The sequence below is a fragment of the Pithys albifrons genome, chromosome 13 (assembly GCF_047495875.1).
Source record: "Pithys albifrons albifrons isolate INPA30051 chromosome 13, PitAlb_v1, whole genome shotgun sequence".
NCBI classification, from domain to species: Eukaryota; Metazoa; Chordata; class Aves; order Passeriformes; family Thamnophilidae; genus Pithys; species Pithys albifrons.
The window spans coordinates 10,002,755-10,019,566 of record NC_092470.1 but is presented as its reverse complement, the minus strand read 5'-3'; the positions used below and the strand labels follow the sequence as shown (position 1 = coordinate 10,019,566).

General features: G+C 36.7%; 1 protein-coding gene across 4 annotated transcripts in view; it reads left to right on the top strand.

Moving 5' to 3' along the window:
• The window catches only part of DMXL2 (Dmx like 2), a 49,945-nt gene that overhangs the window by 31,433 nt on the left and 1,700 nt on the right, over positions 1 to 16,812 (top strand). The window contains exons 25-43 of one of the 4 annotated variants that reach the window (XM_071568774.1): positions 236 to 427; positions 2,020 to 2,096; positions 2,365 to 2,492; positions 3,140 to 3,388; positions 5,000 to 5,181; positions 5,524 to 5,657; positions 6,149 to 6,234; positions 6,465 to 6,666; positions 8,233 to 8,350; positions 9,143 to 9,205; positions 9,599 to 9,685; positions 9,766 to 9,887; positions 10,568 to 10,706; positions 11,096 to 11,156; positions 11,239 to 11,366; positions 12,770 to 12,847; positions 13,448 to 13,539; positions 14,126 to 14,178; positions 15,686 to 15,903. In XM_071568774.1, the coding sequence (XP_071424875.1) occupies positions 236 to 427; positions 2,020 to 2,096; positions 2,365 to 2,492; positions 3,140 to 3,388; positions 5,000 to 5,181; positions 5,524 to 5,657; positions 6,149 to 6,234; positions 6,465 to 6,666; positions 8,233 to 8,350; positions 9,143 to 9,205; positions 9,599 to 9,685; positions 9,766 to 9,887; positions 10,568 to 10,706; positions 11,096 to 11,156; positions 11,239 to 11,366; positions 12,770 to 12,847; positions 13,448 to 13,539; positions 14,126 to 14,178; positions 15,686 to 15,903 (2,409 nt within the window). Of the gene's footprint in view, positions 1 to 235; positions 428 to 2,019; positions 2,097 to 2,361; positions 2,493 to 3,139; positions 3,389 to 4,999; positions 5,182 to 5,523; positions 5,658 to 6,148; positions 6,235 to 6,464; positions 6,667 to 8,232; positions 8,351 to 9,142; positions 9,206 to 9,598; positions 9,686 to 9,765; positions 9,888 to 10,567; positions 10,707 to 11,095; positions 11,157 to 11,238; positions 11,367 to 12,769; positions 12,848 to 13,447; positions 13,540 to 14,125; positions 14,179 to 15,685; positions 15,904 to 16,812 lie in introns of all 4 variants that reach the window. The other 3 variants (XM_071568772.1, XM_071568776.1, XM_071568775.1) reach the window with 3 other exon arrangements.

Here is a 16,812-nt window from a genome sequence, read left to right as displayed (position 1 = left end):
TTGGCTGTCAGGTCTCATCCTTGTTGTTACAGTAAAGAACAACTTACTTTTGACAGTAAAATCTTGTCTGTACTGAGTAGACAGCAGTGGAAGAGGATAAAAAACCTGGGGTAGATATTTAATATGTAAAATTAAGTGAATAAATTATGTAAATAAAATATGTTAAATTATGTCTATTTTAAAACTTTTTTTTCACAGAGCAGTAATTTTAAATACAATCTTTTCTTTTACACAGGAAACTACTGTAAAACAACTTCAGTCTCCACTTCCACTACCCACAACACTACCCTTGCTTTCTGCAAGCATAGCATCCACAAAAACTGTGATAGCCAATCCTGTGCTGTACTTAAACAACCACATCCATGATATTCTTTACACTATTGTGCAGATGAAATCACCACCGCATCCTAATATTGAAGATGTCAAGGTAATGAAAAGCTTTCAGGAAATGCTAAATGATTTGTTTATAAAATGAGGAATAAGCATGTGAAAAATGAAATGTAGTGTTTGAGTTAACTTTTCAACACTTACCCTTTCACAATACTGACCTTCTCCTTTAAGTCTGGTGAACTGAACATGCAGGTTAACCACTTGCTTTCTGTCATCTTTTTGGGTCTAGTTAGTTCCCTTTCATCCAAATTCTGGTTTTTCTCAGGAAAACCATTCCAAATGTGAATGTTCACTAAAACACTGTATTCTTGACTCTCAAAACAACATGACCATGGAAGTGAACTAATTATCATCATTCTGGTCAAATCCTCTAAGTAGATTAATGAAAGCAAAGATAGGGGACTGTAAGTTACATTATAATCTTCAATTAATGTAGATATTATAAAACTTATTTTAGTGCAGATTTCCTCAACTATACTGGTTTTCACAGAATTGTGGTAAAATACTTTATCTGACTGCATAGTTACGGGTGAAAAAATTCTGTTCAGATTCAGTAAATAGGGGAGGGGGAAAAGCCAAAGAGCATGGAGAGTAGGACACAGTTAATTAGCTAGAACCTAAATAATTATTTTGTATATTTAATGAACATGCATACTAATTTACATTCATTTGAATTTCTGTTGACTAAATGAAAGTAGGAAAGAAATAGGAAAATAGATGGGAAGCAAGGCAGTTAAATTTCTAAAACTGTAACCCAAGCTCATTTACATCACATTTTCTGTCTTACATCTCAACTCCTTCTCCATCCTGCATTATGCTACAGCAAGCATCTTTCTTACTCTAAAACCTCATAAATTCTTAAAGGAGAATTCAGAAGGAAGGGCTGACACCTCCTAACTGCAGAACAACCATTTAGGTAATTTAACTTTAATCTAACGTGTAATATTTAATGAAATGGAAAGATAGTAGGAAAAGATAGGTACGAACACAGGATGAGTTTAAAAAAGTTTACTTTTTTAACAGTTTGATAGTACCATTTTCTTCACACTGTGGATTTCATTGAACTTTCCCAGAAATCCTTGCATTTCTTCTGTTTAAGAACTGGACTGTTTCTGTTGCATTGTGAGGCAAAAATGGAGTTATTCTTGTTACTGCTGGAGACTTATGGAAATTTATAAGCACATAACTGAGGTAAAAAAGAGATTTTAGATTAAAAATTATATACTGACTACACGATCTTTTTGTATTTTATGCATATTGAGCAACTATTACTACATTGAACTGCAATGGCTTCCAGGAACCATTCCATCAAATTCGTTATCATAACAGGACATACTTAATCGCTCCATCAGTATGCTCATTTACTGCAGCTGTTCTGTATTAGAATCAAGTTAATTATCTTGATATAATATTAGAAGATTATCACTGCCATCAAATTATCTTGAACAAACAGTTGTGATTTTCTAAGCACTACATTGTAAACTTGAAGTAACATTCAGGTACTGTTTCTTGCACTTGGTTTAAAACTAGGACAGCCCTGCAGAACACATTTCAATGTTCTTTAGAAAGAACTGTAGTTTACTCCCATGTTATATAAAACATGCAGCTTATTGGTTCTTTTTATTTTAGGTGTACACACTTCATTCTTTAGCAGCTTCACTTTCTGCATCCATTTATCAAGCACTATGTGACAGCCACAGCTACAGGTAAAGAGGGAAATTTTCTTACAGTATTACATTTGCAGTGTACTTTATGTATCCTAAACAGAAATTCTTCCTGCATGTGTCTAAAACAAGGATTAAATGTTTGTGTGTGGGTAAAGATACTTACACAGTTTACATATTGCTAGCTCTGATACGCACGATCAGTTTTACACAAATAACACCAACCGTTCAGGTTTTGTCAATATTCAATAGGAAGGCCTGATGTCATTCTCGCTTTCTCATCAGAAAAAAATGTATTTTTGTTTAGCAGTCAAACAGAAGCAAATCAGTTTACTGGGATGGTTTATCAAGGGCTGCTTTTGAGCGACCGACGCAGGCTGAGGACAGAAAGCATTGAAGAGCACGCAACTCCGAACTCCTCTCCTGCTCAGTGGCCTGGTGAGACAAAAATAAGGCTACTTTTAGCACTACTGGACCAGCTCCACATTTCAAAATTATTTCACTGGCCTGTAATATGATGCTTCTGATATAGTTCTCAAATTAATAGCAACCTTTAAATTGTTCACATATCAAAACTAATTAAAATAAACTTTCTATATGGCAAATACCTTGCTTGAAGAAGAGACCATGATCTTTAGGATAAACTCAATGATCATTTGTCATTTTAAGATGTTTTCTTCCAGTCTGCCTAACCCCCTATGCAAAGCTATTTTTGTTAGCTGTCTCTACAGTACTGTCTTAAATGTGTGCTGCAGTTGGTATGGCTATCAAAGCAGCTAATTCCAGTGTAGGAACATAAATTAGTTTTATGAGGTCAACTGTGGAAGCAATGTAGGAATTTCATTGGCATGCTGAGCTGCCCGTATTATTTGCAGAGAAGTTCAATCCTAAAGTCCCAGACCCAAGAAGGCTTTTTGTAATTTTGATCTTCATGATGTAAAAAAAGCTATTAATAGTATTTTTTTGTATGGATAAAAGCATCATGTCTCTGTTTACCATAAAATGTAGCGGTGAAACGTTTCCTTTTTTCCCCAAGTTGTCCTTCTACTGATTTAATGGAGAATTTTTCTCTTTTCTCTTTGCAGGTGTGAGTTCACTTATCAATCTCTTAAATTCAGCTCAGGATGAAGATCAACCAAAGCTAAACATCCTGCTTTGTGAGGCTGTTGTAGCTGTGTACCTGAGCCTCCTCATACACGCCCTTGCCACCAACTCCTGCAATGAGTTATTCCGACTGGCTGCCCACCCTCTGAACAGTCGCATGTGGGCAGCTGTTTTTGGAGGGGGAGTGAAACTTCTTGTCAAACCTCGAAGGCAGTCAGAGAATATTCCAGGTATATTGTTCTCTAAAGATCATCCTAAAGATTTGCATTTTAGACCTTTTAGTATCCTGGTAGGAGAGGTTTCTTTCCTTTTTAGAGATCAAAACCAAGCAAGCAGGATTTAAGAATCTACCAGCAAGAAAACTGTTATATTGACTAAAAAGCAGAAAGAAATATTAGCCTTGCAGTTGTCCTTTGTCAATGGCACCGTGCACACTTTGAATTTGCAATAAAAACTGTACAGTTATTATATTATTAATGTTATTATTAGATGCATACTTGTAACACGTTTCAGGACTTTCAGACATTATTTTTAGTAAAAAAATAGGTGATAAATCAAGTGTTAATACCGATAGGTTTTTCTATGTGAGATGAGTGTTATTGTTTAATGACTGCAGTAACTTGGGAAGAGTATTTCTGAAATCAGCTTCTGGTGCAAGATAGGATTTCACCTAGCACAAGACCACAGAGGAGAAATATCAACTTCATCTGTCAGAAAAACAGCTCGTGCATATGTAAGCTCCAACTAAACCCAGGATTTTTACAAAGACAGATGAGCAAGTCTTAATATACCCCATGAGGAAAAGCAAAATGAAGATCGAATTCAGGCTCTGAAGAGAAAGATAAATACAACCATTTGTCGTAGACTTCACACTGCAGCAGTACTGAAAATCACGTCACATAGATTTTCAATTCAACAATGGGCTTAAAAGTTATGCAAAACTTAGACATTCCATATCCATAACATAAAACCAAACATTAAGAAGGCGTTGCACTATTATAAATAAACAAAAGTACTTGTCACTCATGGAATAACTTAAATTCATTTAGGGCAGTTATTTTCCAAGGTGTTGATATGAGTAACTTATATAAGTTGTGTTTATTTGAGATGTATTCTGTTTTCCTTTAACCTACAAGCTGCTACAGCTTCTGATGGTTCTGAGGATGGTAATGCAGGTTTGTAAAGGCTTGCGGTGTAGATGAGTGTTGGTAGTGGATTTCGGGGGGGAAAAGAATTTTTAAATATTTAGTTCCCTCATAGTAAAGTAAGTGTGATCTTCTATGTTACCTGGCTAATAACACTTTAAAGAACAAATTCCACATTAATGTTTTGATACATGTTAAGGCATTTTAAATCATAACACTTTAAAGCAAACTTCAGATGTCAAAAAGCCTGTCTCTATTCAAATTTTCTTCTCTAGCTTAAGAGTTCCTTGGATTATATTTTAATAACTACTGCTAATAGTGCAGCCTACTGTTTAGTCATATTTTATATGTTACTTTATTTCTTAACAAAATTTCTGAATTTCTTAATTTTGTTCTTGAGAAATTTTTCAGCTAAAAGATTTTCTTCTTAAAAGGTACATCTGAGAACTTAATCCAGGATATAAATGTAAAATAAAATTTATTTCTCATAATATATGCAATGTCTAAATGCTAGAGTTATTGAATTTATCATAAGTGAACTTTGTTATGATTACACTTACTTTATTTAGGCTGGCTTTGATTCTGAATCAGTAGAAATTAGTACCAATACCAGTGGTGTTAGTTGCTTCAGTTATAAAATACAGCCATTTTAAAGATGCAATATTGATATCAGCTCTTTTAATTACCTGAATTTAGCACCTCCTCTTCCATCAGAAGAAATGGATAAACATCGCCGTCGGTTTAATATGAGAATGCTGGTGCCAGGAAGACCAGTGAAAGACAGCAGTGTCCCACCACCTGTACCTGCAGAAAGACCCTCATACAAAGAAAAGTTTATTCCTCCAGAACTCAGTATGTGGGACTATTTCATGGCAAAGGTAATTTAAAATGGAAAATGCAAGTTACAGTTCATAAAAGGAGATTTCTTCTGTTAAGTTTTAAAGGACAAAAATAATGTGAACATTTTGAGAGCTCTTTATTGTGAGATGCAGAATATTATCCTCATAATAAAAGATGAAGAGCCTACAAGTCTACTCACATTCAAAACATGTTTCTTGTCAATAACAGATATTAACACTTGCTTACATTTAAAGGGAAAATTATTTACTGTTTAAATTGCTGTCATTTAATCCTCTATGACAGTGATAATTGAAAAAAAGAGTTGAATACTAAGGAATCATAAAATAGCTTTTATAGCAGACTTTTACTTTGCATTGCAGCCATTTCTTCCTTTATCAGACAGTGGTGTTATATATGATTCTGATGAAAGCATTCACAGTGATGAGGAGGAGGAGGATGACGCTTTCCTCTCTGACGTACAGATCCAGGAACACACAGATGCCAATTCTTACAGGTTAGCAGAAATTGACGGTACTTTAGAATAATTATGTCATGTGCTTCCAAATCTGAAAAAATACAGGTCTTCTCAGGTCTTCTGCACCATCTAGTTTTAAGTCAAAAACCTTAGTCCTGTGAATAGACTTATCTGTGGCTAGGGAATTACAGAAGTGACAAATTTGTAACACGCTTCCCCATTTACTGGCACAAAAAAGGGAATTAGGAAGTCAAAGCTGTGTGGTTTGCAGTTTTTTGGGAAGGGGCAAACAATTAAGAAACCCTGTTTTCATTTTTAGTAAAAACAGAGCATAAGGTGCTACAATGGCAATTCTAGAGCAATGTTTTAGGCTACTGATTCAAGCACGTAGTTTTTGAATGAGGTGCAGCTCAAATAGAACATTTCTGCACTGTTTTTCTAACCTGTGTATTTGGTTAAAGAAGAAAACTATTCTGTAGATAACTCTTTAATGTTGTTTTAACATGACTAAATCTATTATTTTTATACAGCTGGGCTCTTCTACATCTGACAATGGTAAAATTAGTTCTGCACAACATTAAGAATTTCTTTCCCATTGCTGGTCTGGAATTCACCGGTATGTTAAACCCTGTTTTACATTTTATTTTTGTGTGTATGTGGCTTTCTATCAGATTTTGCTTTTTTAATTTTAAAATTTAAATAATTAAATACCTTTTTTTACAATTGCCAACACATAATTTCCTTTCAAGGTTTTTTTTTTTGGATGCTTTTATTATTCTGGGAATTTTATGCACTGTGCAACTTTTTTTTTCTCTGAAACCTTAATTGATTAATATTTCTATTTAGATCTGCCTGTAACATCACCATTAGGCATTGCTGTAATAAAAAATTTGGAGCACTGGGAACAGATTCTTCAAGATAGAATGGACCAGTTTGAGGGCCCACCACCAAACTACATCAATACTTACCCCAGTGACGTTGGTGTGGGTGCAGGACCAGCTATTCTCCGCAATAAAGCAATGATTGAACCTGAAAACACACCGTTCAAGTAAGTGTTCTTTTTCTAGCAAAAATGTTCTTTGATCACAGAAATTCTAAAGAGTATTTCCTCCTGACGTTAAAAACGGCAGCCAAGAGGGCCACCTGTGTCCTGGGGGACATCAGGCACAGCATCGTCAGCTGGTCAAGGGAGGGGTCTGTCCCACTCTGCTCTGCACTGGGGCAGCCTCACCCGAAATATTGTAGTTTTGGGCACTGCAATATAAGAAAGATACTAAGCTATTAGAGATACAAAGCTACTAATAGCTTAGGAGGGCAACGAGGATGGTGAAGGGTCTGGAGGGGAAGCTGTAGGAGGAGTGGCTGAGCTCACTTGGTCTGTTCAGCCTGGAGGAGACTGAGGGGAGGCCTCATTGCAGTCTAGAACTTCCTCATGAGGGTAAGTGGAGAGACAAGAACAGATCACTTCACTCTCATAACCAGTGACAGGACCCAAGGGAATGGCCTGAAGCTCAGTCAGAGAATGTTTAGTCTGGATATACTTTCACAGGAAAGTGGAAGGCTTAGGCAAAGTTACTAAAAAGCCTTGCCACTGAGTCATGAGGTGCAGAAAGGACTCCCTTGCTTTCCAAACTCCTTCTCAGAGAAGGGTTTAGGTGCAGCTTAATCCAGTCTTAGCCTCAGACTCTATCAATGGTTTAAATTTAAGGAATTACAGAGATGTGATTAAATCGCTTTGTCCTTCAGGTTTTAATGATGGCAAAACAGTATATTTATATAAAATTAATTATTTATGATGACAAATCAACAAACAGGTGAACAGATGAAAGATCTTAATCAGAATTAATTACTGCACAGTGTAAAAGCTAAAAACCTACTAGTAGGGTATTATATAACAAAGTAATATTATGCACTGTAACAAAGCAATTATATTAAAGCAGTTGTATCAAAGCCAGCAAAAGAAACAATCGTTAACTGGAGACTGATATAACTCACCATACAAGATAGAGATCTGCTGCTTTCTCTTAACCCCTGGGAGGTAACCATGAAGAGGTGTCCCTGCTTCACAGGAAAAGCTCCACACTTCAAGGAAGTATGTGAAAGAATCTGCCATATGGAAGTTGGACTGGGCTTTTATACTTATAAAGTGATGGACTGGTGGTCACAGATTTACAAGCCCACAGACCAGCTTATCTTTCAAAAAGCAGGATGTGTATTCAAAGTCTGGTGAACCAGGATGGGTTTAGGATAATTTAATGCCAAGACAACACTCTGGTGCCAGCAGTTGAACTTACATGATAGCTTGCATAATGGCTTCATAGTATGCACTCCGTGACTGGATTTTAGATCTTAGCAGGGTGGGGCTATCCTGCCACTATATCAGGATAAGGTTTTTTACGTAGAAGGTGGTTGTGCACTGGAACAGGCTCCTGAGGGAAGTGGCCATGACACCAACCAAGCATGACAGAGTTCAAGTTTAGATAACCCTCTCAAGCACATGGTGTAACTCTTGGGGCTGTCTTGTGCAGGACCAGAGGTTAGACTTCAGTGATCCTGATGGGTCTCTTCTGACTCAGCATATTCTATGTTTCTTTCTTCCTTCTGTTTTATCCAGATCAAAGGACTACTCAGCTCTTCCAGCAAAGAGGCTCTGGCACTTTCTTGTGAAGCAAGAACTTCTTCAGGAGACTTTCATAAGATATATATTCACAAAGAAAAGAAAGCAGAGTGAGGTAAACAAAGGATGTAACTTTTGTTAAAAAGAAAGCTCAATTATAACTGTTCCTCGGTCTCCTCAGTATTGATTTTAATTTTTCTTTCCACTTTTCATTCGCATTTCAGTTTCTTTTATTTAAAAATGTTTGGATTTTTTTTTTTCAAAATCAACATGATTATCATGTTGTTGATTGGAATATCAACTGAACAGAATATTTTTAGACAAGACATATCTCACTTTTATGTATCTGAATACTGTCCTAATAAACAGACCATTTGTGATAATAGTAATAAGCAAAGCAATGTGAATATTCATATAATAATTTTATGGTGTGTCATACAGAAAAAGAATTCAAATGCGGTATTAATTTGTGTATATGTATATATGCATGAGTTATATATACATATAATATTATATAGTAATATATAATATGGGGCTTTATGAATTGTACCAGTTAAACTCTTATAAGTTCTAACTGAAAACTTAAGCCAACACATAAATATCATGGGAAATAAGTATATGATTTAGTATCTTTAAGAATTCCTGTAAGTATGGAGTTTGTGTGTGTATTACTTCTCCATTTATTTACTATATCATACATTTTGTGTTCATCTAGGAGGCATTACATTTTAAGTGAGTTTGTTTAGATTCCTGTCTTAGTTTCTGTGCCTTTTATAAAAAGTTAAAAATACATTTGTCATCATTTACTGACAGAGTGGCCTTTAAAATCTAGTTTGGAATGTTTCATTCTTTTTTTATATTTGTTTGTGCATGTGTTTTGTGTTTGTGACTGTGTGATGTTATGTAGTCTGTAGAAGATCGTGTGGAGCAGGTCAAACAAAACTGCGTAGCAGAAGATCACAAAAACAAGGTAGTATCCCTTCTCCCAAACCTCTAGCACATTCTTAAAAGTTCTGTGGAACTGGCTTTCTTTCTCTAATGTGACTAACAGAAGCTGTATGTTCTGTGTAGTCTGTGTGGCAGGCTTTTAATCAGTGAACTAACTTCAGATGTCCTGATAATTGGGATGAGTGAACACCTCCTAAATAGTGTTGCACACACAACTTTTGTTTCTTACGCTCAAACACAACTTTTGGCTTCTAGAACACCAAAGAGTATGAGAAGTCTAAAGTTCAGCTTCCGAAACAATGCTGAGGCCACTGAACTTTTCTTGCATGAATTTTGTATAGATTTTTGCACTCTGAATGTACTCCTACAAAATGGACTTTCATGCTAATTGAAGGTTTTTATAAATGTTTTGTAGGTTGAAGCAGATCTTGGCTACCCTGGAGGAAAAGCAAAAATCATTCACAAAGAATCAGATATGATAATGGCATTTGCAGTTAACAAGGTAAGCCTCAAATATTACAGAAAGTTTAATAAAAAGATCCTAATTATAGTTAGTATAAATTTTGTATTTGTGCTGCATAGGCAAACAGCAATGAAATTGTTTTGGCATCTACACACGATGTTCAAGAACTTGATATTTCAGCTCTACTGGCTGCTCAGTCATTTATATGGATTGGGGAAGAATATGACAGAGAATCTAAAAGGTAGGATTGTTTCTTTGTGGTTACATTAATAAGACTGTTGATTTACCATCAGCTGAATATATAACACCTGTGTAAGCACAAGTGGGGCATACCAAAAAAGTTAATTACTCTTCTTCAGCAAGTTTCAGATTGCTTTACAAATGAGTGAGGGAATGCAAAAGAATAATTAGTGTCGTTAGGCATGTCTGCACTGCACAGTGAAATCAAATCACATGGTGCATAAGTGAAGAACGGAAGTGCTGCCTTAGAAACACTGCAGTTCTCTTACATCACTGTGTGTGCAGGATAGTTGTAGTAGCTGATGCTGGTTGTTTCATACAGAGCAGTCTGGATTACTGTCTGCTTCATTACTGTGCTGAAAGCTGTGAACACATCAGCTGCAGTGAGCAGTCCTCTGTACCACACTCCCTTACACATTGCACACACAGGAATAGTACAACAAGATTCTTCCCAAGAGAGCTTATATCCTTATATTAGGATCATCTCTTGAGATTATATGCATCAATAGCTTTGGAGTGCGTGGAACGAATTTGTTCTATGTAAGTGCAGGAATTGTCAATTTATAGCCACATTATAATCACTTCCTCTATCCACTGCCCACAGTCTCTTGACAAATAAGCAAAGAGCATTAGGAGCAAAGAAACGTTTGTTTAAAGCAGAACACTGCTGTTCTTTCACAGTTCTGATGACGTTGACTTCCGTGGTTCTACCACAACACTCACTCAGTCAACTGCCCCATCATTTGGAGTGAGTCAGATACAACCATCTCCCTCCATGCCATGGTTAGGCACTGGTCAAACCAGCACTGGAGCTGGTGTGGTAAGTACTTCTGTGCATGTAACTCAGGAGAGCGTTACTTTTTGTGTATTGTTTAGTAGAGAGACTTGGTGTGCATTAGTCATCATAATGTTAATTCACTGTTGGCTTAAAAGGCCAATGGTGACCAAAACCTGGCCAAAAGGAAGCCAAACTAAGCATTTCTTGTATACTGTGGCACAGAATTATTGTGATGCAGAAAAAACAATGGGACAATAAGGGGAATTTTCTTTCTTATGGGAACTTTGATGTAGGACCATGCAAATAATGTTAGTTTAATAAACTTCTTTTAACTGGGGGACTCTCACCATGTAGTAATATAAGCAAAACTGAAGAGTATGCTTGTGTCCTTTTTTCAAAATAATTTTAACTTTTCTTTGTTTTTTATGAAGCTTATTAAACGAAATCTGAATAACGTCAAGAGAATGGCTTCACATCCAGTGCACCAGTATTGTAAGTGAATCACACTTACTAGCGTGGAACAGATAATTTTCTATAAAATACTGTAGTATTAATGAACATCTTTTTATCTTAGATCTTACAGGAGCACAGGATGGGAGTGTTCGAATGTTTGAATGGACAAGACCACAGCAGCTGGTGTGCTTCCGGCAGGCTGGGAATGCCAGGGTGACGAGAATGTATTTCAATTCCCAGGGCAATAAGGTAAGTACAGCATTTAGGGAGTTTTGAGGTGGCTTGCTTCTTTTATTCATAAGGAAACGTTTGTGCTGTGCCTCTAAAACAGTTCTAACTGGTGACACACAGAACTCATGTGATGTCCTAGAATGAAGACATACAACAGTGTCATTCATTTTGGCTGCATGTGAGAGCTTTGTAATAAACACTGACCCTTATTCTCCCTTCTGCTCTGTCACTTCACATTGCTATCCTATAGCCAATTTGCTGCATTTTCACACTTCTTTTTCTATCTGTTCTGAAATCTGTGTTCCCATGTGGTGACTTTTTTTATTAAACATTAAAAATACCTATTGAGCATCCTTATTTTAGAGAAGCACACTTATATCAGTATAGAATCAAAGAATGGTTAAGGTTGGAAAAAACATCAAAGATCATCAAGTCCTGCTGTCACCCAGTCTAGGCACAGGCCTGCAAGAAGTGCCTCACATTTTGCATTCTGGCCAAGATAAAGTTTTGACAGAATGCATTACCTGCAAGATACAGATAATTCAGCCTATGAGTTGAAGGCTGTAAGTGTACTCCGCTACAGTGGGGAACAGAAGGAACACCCAAGACCCCTATGCTTGGCCAAAAGAGACTCTGAGAGTATATGAGATGCAGAAAACAGAGTAAAGGTGAAATAGCTGGAACTATAAAGTATGTCTCAGTGTACCTCTTTTCAGGTTGTGTAAAATGTCATTTAAACTTGTTTTTAAATTGTGTTTTGAGATACTGCAATCTTACCTTCACATGAGAATCCATCTTAAGTCAGAAATTAGATGTACTAGTTGTCACCATGCTTCACACAAAGGTCACTCTGGTGGAACTCATAAAACCCAGCTGGAAGGAGAAAATACAAAAATATCTAAATATTTCTAGAACTATTTTGTAAAATATTTATAGAATATACTTCCTAGAATATACAGTAGTAATTATTATGCTTATTGATTAATATAACTTGATCATTTTACCATCCATGTCAGAGCACAGTCCTTCCACAATTGTTCTTTTATGATATGTCATGCATCTTCCTTGTTTAAGCATTTTCAAGTAGAGTTGTTGAGTAATGATGCCTCTGTAAGCTTTAGCATTTAACACTAGGATTTGAAAGATAAGCTTCCATGCTTAAAAGCCTCCATTTCCAGAAAAGAGTTGGGTATGCAGGAGAACATCAATCATTAAATAATTATTAAACCATCAGCAGTCAACTCACTTGGCTTCTAAACTACTTCTTTGTACCTGAGCATCACTGTTGTTGATATTCAGTTTGCAGGTGAAAGTTGGATGGTTTAGGTGTTCGAGTCAACAGTTTACTATTATCAGTTATTGTGAAGTAAACATCCAGGAACAAGTATATTATGCTAATAAATGCAGTTCATTCCTTGCAGTGTGGTGTTGCTGATGGTGAAGGTTTTCTAAGTATTTGGCAAGTAAACCAAACCACCTCAAATCCTAAGCCCTATCTGGTAAGTAAACAGAATTATTTTTTTTTTATTATAGAGGAAAGTGAAGTCTTTGAGACCTCAGATGGTCTAAGAGCATACAACTTTACTCAGGCATTTTTGATTTTGCTGCTTTTTAATTGACATACTTAACTAAAACAACTGTAGAGTTTCAGTGGTACAACTTTGGAAAACTAATTGCACAATAACCATAAGATGCAGTTTAATTACAAATACTACTTCAACGTTACCCTTAATTAAATTAAAAATCAGAGCAACAAATAATGACTTGACAACCTCAAAACTTAGTGAAAATACACTTAGATTATTTTCACTCTTTGTAACACTCCATGAAGACCATTCTTAATTTGGAATTCAGGCTGTTGTCATACACTGTATTGTGGATTTGCTATAGGTCACTTATTTTAGTTATCTTTTTATTTTATATTGGATTTTTAATCCATTGTTCCATTCTCAGAGGTTTCAAACTGTCAGTTTTTAAGCTTTGTGTAAAGACTGCTTGTGTTTTTCTACCACTGACATCAGACTCATAATAGTAACTTTTGATGCAAACAACATCTGGTAAGATTGCACCTTTTTGTTTGTTTGTTTGTTTTTTAATAGAGTTGGCAGTGCCACAGTAAAACCACAAGTGATTTTGCATTTATAACCTCTTCGAGTCTAGTTGCTACATCGGGACAATCCAATGATAACAGGTGTGTTTAAAGAAACAATGAGAAATTTCACCAAAACTACCTATTCACCTCCATTAGCTCTGTAGCTCTTGGGCATTAGTGTGTGGCTGACATGTTAAGGTTCAGTGTTCTAAGCTGTGCTACAGCTTGAACTTGCCAGATGATTTCTTTGAACATCATTCCTTCAGTTGCTTGTTTACCAAATTTAGTTTTTGTGAGGAGTGGTCCATAGTTAACCAGTTTTTTCAAGTTGAAATCCAAATGCAAGTAGTTTAATATGATGCTGTTGCTGGGGGGAGAAATACGTTCAGCAAAGAGGGTAATTCTTTTTGGCTGTAAAGAAAAACTGTCATTTCTTGGTACAGCCTAGGACTAGTACACATCTTAAAAGGCAGAACATATAGTTCCAGTAAGAGGCATAAAAGAGCAGAGAAGGGGATTAAAGCTCTTAGTTCTTTGCATATGTTCTCCAGTGACTGCAGAGTGTCAAGGGCTCCTTGTTCAGTTTTACATTCTAGACTCTGACATGAAATGTGAACACTTTGACTTATGTCACCCCATGAATCACTTAGTAACAGACCATAATGACTTTTTTTTCCCCTCTCAGAAATGTGTGCCTCTGGGACACTTTGGTTTCATCTACTAACAGTCTTATACATGGTAAGTACTGCAGTAAAAATTAAACCTCTGCTTCTTACTGACTAAGGAAATACAGTTAGTGTATGCATTTGGTACAAGGTACAAAAACCTTTACTGGGGAACAGGTGTGAGTTGTACAGTAATGCAGTAACCAGAACGGAACTATATAATCTCTGGCATGATGTTAATCTGCTCTGTATAGAAAAGTCATACAAGGTCAGAGCCATAGAATGGTTTGAATTTGAAGGAACCTTAAAAATCATCCCTGCAGGGACACCTTGCACTAGACCAAATCCAGCCTGGCCTTGAACACGTCCAGAAATGGGGGAGACCACAAGGCCATACACAAAGCTGGTTTTGTGACAGTATTGGTAAAATCTAAAATATCTCAATACTGTCCTGAAAACGAAAGCTAACAGTTGACTAATTAAGGGTGCCTCGTCAAACTCATGCTTTCACTTAAACTGGTACTTAATATATCCAGGTCTCTGGTGAAGCACAGGAAACAGCTGTACATAGTAGAAGCAGCAGTTTTTTTCTGTCTGCTTTATTCTTTCAGTATGTGAAATGGATTCTTAACGATATTTGCATCTATTTAACCAGGTTCAACAATTTCCTCTTTCTGTAATAAACTAAAGCAAAATTCTATCGCGTTGCACTATGAAGAAAAATACATAGAAATCCAAATATAACATCCTGGGCTTTTAAAAGAGCAAATTCAACCATCACAAATATCTGCAAACAACTGCAGGACTTGAATAAACAATAGGGGCATTCTGAGATTCATATCTTAAAACTAGCAGATTGCACAGAAGTTCAGTTTCATTTTGAAGACGCTGAGTTAAGGCTTCAATGAAAAAAGGTTAGGAAATGAGAATCACAGAATATGTCGAGTTGGAAGGAACTCATCAGGATCAAGGAGTCCAAGTTCTGGCCCTGCACAGGAGCATCCCCAAGGGTCACACCAAGTGCCTGAGAATATCATCCAAATGCTTCTTGAACTCTGTCAGGCTTGGTGCTGTGACCACTGCCCCGGGGAGCCTGTTCAGTGCCCAACCACCCTCTAGAGGAAGAACCTCTTTCTTATATCCTTCCCTGGCACAACTTCAGGCCATTCTCTTGGGTCCTGTGGCTACAGAGAAGCAAATCAGTGTCTGCCCTCCTCTTCCCCTTATAAGGAAGTTGCAGACTACATATAATCAATAGTATATACCTATAAGGTAATTAACATTTAGGGATTTTTTACTTCAGCTATACTTTTTACAATCAGGAATTTAATTTATCTTTGTATGGTGAATTTTTATTTTCTCAAATTTTAAATTCAGCTATGTGTCTGTATTCTAAAATAAATTAGACTGCATATAATACTTCCTTGTGCATTAGGTCAATGTCAGCTCATAAGACATTACCCATACAAAGGCATATATCTGTAAAATTAGAAAATATTTAGATAAAATCTGTAGAAGCAGTGCATTTTTAAATTGAAAGGTACTTACAGTTTCTGTTAAATTCTGATATCCTTCTTCAGCCTTCACTTGTCATGACCATGGTGCCACAGTACTTCAGTATGCACCCAAGCATCAACTGCTAATTTCTGGAGGCAGGAAGGGATATATCTGCATCTTTGACATCAGACAGAGGCAAATCCTTTTCACCTTCCAAGCACACGAGTCAGCTGTTAAGGCACTTGCACTGGATCCTTCCGAGGACTATTTTGTTACAGGCTCGGCAGAAGGCAACATGAAGGTAAGGGATTGGAGCAGCTGGGCTCTATAGGAGAGTGTTTAGCTAAGTAGTTTATTGTCATACGTTGATCAGTATATTGCAAATAGCCAGATAAATTCAGTAACAACAAAAACCCCAGATCTACACTTGAGAGACAGGATGCTTGCCTCACGTTTATAACATAAACTTAAGTAAACCAGTAGCCTTCTAAAGCGAGTAGGTTTTGTCCTGCTCTAAAGATTAATCTTTTTTAAAGTTGTGAGACTGAATTTTAGATGGATAAAGCAAAGTACATGTCTGAAATCTTAGCCTTGTTTCTCTCTCAAAAAAATGTTCTGGTTTTGCCTTTGGACGTTTTTTTGTAACACAGGGGGCGCTCAGCAGCTTCAACACTGTGTGAAGTTTCTCTAACACCAAGTTGTTTTTCTCTTGATGCCTCAGACAGCTACTGAGCTCTGAGCAGTAATGAAAGAGCAGCAAGAAGCAAACACCAACATCAAAACAAACAAACAAAAGAGCCAAACCAGAAATACAGCCCCTGTTTTAAAGGGCTCTCTTCATGAATACTAAAGGAATGAAATACAAGAACATGGTAAAGAGGAGAGTAGGGTTTCTTTCCTTTCAGCTGGTCTGCAGACTGTTTAATAGGTGCTTTCTGTGCCTCTGCACAGACTGTGGCCTGGCTTTGATAAGGGATCCTGCTACTTAGGACACTACAGCCAGCTGTGCTTCTGACCACTCTCCATGCTTAATAATAGTGCAGCTTGCTCCTTGCAGCATTCCTTAGCAGGAAAGCATTTGCAGCAGCAGAAAAGCTGACAACAGTCATCTTGGATGAAAATGCAACTTGTCCATTTCTGCAGCTTTCATGGGGGGAAGCTGGGAGGAGGACTGATCAGGTACCATAGGGCAGCTTCACTCTGCCCAGCT